At 50.6% G+C, this 1625-nt stretch overlaps 1 protein-coding gene across 2 annotated transcripts in view; it reads right to left on the bottom strand.

The window, feature by feature from the left end:
• The window catches only part of LOC107100921 (5'-AMP-activated protein kinase subunit gamma-2-like), an 11484-nt gene extending 10114 nt beyond the window's left edge, over positions 1–1370 (bottom strand). The window contains exon 1 of one of the 2 annotated variants that reach the window (XM_015399600.1): positions 1124–1370. In XM_015399600.1, coding sequence (XP_015255086.1) covers positions 1124–1317 — 194 coding nt within the window. In that variant the 5' untranslated portion in view covers positions 1318–1370. The remainder of the gene's footprint in view (positions 1–1123) is intronic. The other variant, XM_015399602.1, reaches the window with a different exon arrangement.
• Positions 1371–1625: the final 255 nt, after the last annotated feature.

Raw genomic sequence — 1625 nt, 5'->3', positions numbered from 1 at the left:
CAAGCATGCTTAGTGTGAGGGATTGTTGAAGAGTCACCAACCAAATGCAAGCGGAGGTCATTGCTGCAGTCTCATCCAGGGGGTGCAGGTCTGGATGCAATCAACTGGTTTTCCAGACCAACCTGGTTCAATGGTTTCTAGAAACTGACCTGATGTGAATCAGCGCTATAGAAATAAACTGAACAGAATGCATCCATGTTGGACCAACATTTTGGAGCATGCTAGCTAGCAGTCCCAGGGTCTGCAGACGTTAGCGTGGTGTCATCCCCCCCCCACACACACACACTGGCTGGCCTTCACTGGAACATCAAAGGCATCGCCATGGCAACCTGGAGGAGAGCACCTGACCTACATCTTCTCTATTTGAAATGCTGATGGTGGTGAAGTTTGGTTAGTATTTTCATTCCCTTAAAATGGGGGCGGAGTTTAATCTGTGCTGGTTAACAGCGTCTCTGTTTGTTTATGATGAAGTTTAAAGAAGGAAGATTGATTGTTATGAAATAAATGAATCTGAAGATCAAAGCCTGTTTGATGTTATCAGCTCACTGTCAACCATTTTACTGACTTATTTTTGTTTCCTGCTCTAAACAGCAGCTGGAAAATAAAATTATCAAAAACTGATTTACTGCTTTTCATTTACATTTTTCATCATTGATCAATAGCTTTTTCTGAGGTAGACATTTTAAAGTCTGAGTCTCTAGCGCCATCTATTGGCCCTTAGTGCCTCCAGACTCCAGGAAGTAACCATGGGTTACTCTGATTGGACGAGGAGGGTCACCCAGAGCTCTGATTGGCTAAAGGTACAGCTACACAGGGAGAACCAATCAGAGACCAGCATTAGGGGGCAGGTAGTTTCTCCTCATTAGGCCACGCCTCCAATCAATCTCTCCTTAATCTAAAGAGATACAAAGTGGAAGAGGAGGACACACCTGTCCCCTGCTGACCTGAGGTACAGAGTACAGCAGCTACAGCAGGGAGGAGTTAGTCTCTCAGAGGGAGGAGTTAGTCTCTCAGAGGGAGGAGTTAGTCTCTATAGGCTAACCAGCAGGGGCGTCAGTGAGCTGACGTTCCTCTTGGGGCCCCCATGGGCTCTGACCCTGCAACAGAACCCACAGCTACTCACCTGGCTGCTGATGGGAGGAGACGCAGGTGGAGGCAGAGACTGAGGAGGTGGTTGGCTGCAGGAGGCGAAGGAGAGGGAGGCCAGGCGGGAGGCCCGCCATCCGCAGTCATGAGGCAAGGAGTAGGAGCGCAGCCTCCTGGTCTCTGGACGGCGTGGCTCTGTGAGGTACGTCTCCAGGTGGAAACCCCCCCCATCCTTCTGATGGGAGGGGGGAGCAGCAGCAGGTGGAGGAGGGGTCGACAGGCTGTAGGCTGCAAGGAGGAGGTGGAGAACAAAGTGATGTTTTAGTATGGACTGAGGAGATGCTGCCCCCTGCAGGAGGTTTCTATCAAAGATCAGAGGAGAACCGTTCTCCAGGGTTTTGCTTCCAATCTTTCCTGATAATCTCCTCAGGAACTTTTTCCTTCCTCTGACCCCTTGCTCACACTGGCTCCGGTGCGGTTACCGAGCCGACGGAGACCGCAACTCCCGCACACCCCCTCTCACACCGCCCTTTTGACTA

This window comes from Cyprinodon variegatus, unplaced genomic scaffold (genome assembly GCF_000732505.1).
Source record: "Cyprinodon variegatus isolate N-32 unplaced genomic scaffold, C_variegatus-1.0 Scaffold1029, whole genome shotgun sequence".
Taxonomy (NCBI): Eukaryota; Metazoa; Chordata; class Actinopteri; order Cyprinodontiformes; family Cyprinodontidae; genus Cyprinodon; species Cyprinodon variegatus.
Note: the sequence above shows the minus strand (reverse complement) of the source record. Positions and strands in the feature narration are given on the sequence as shown.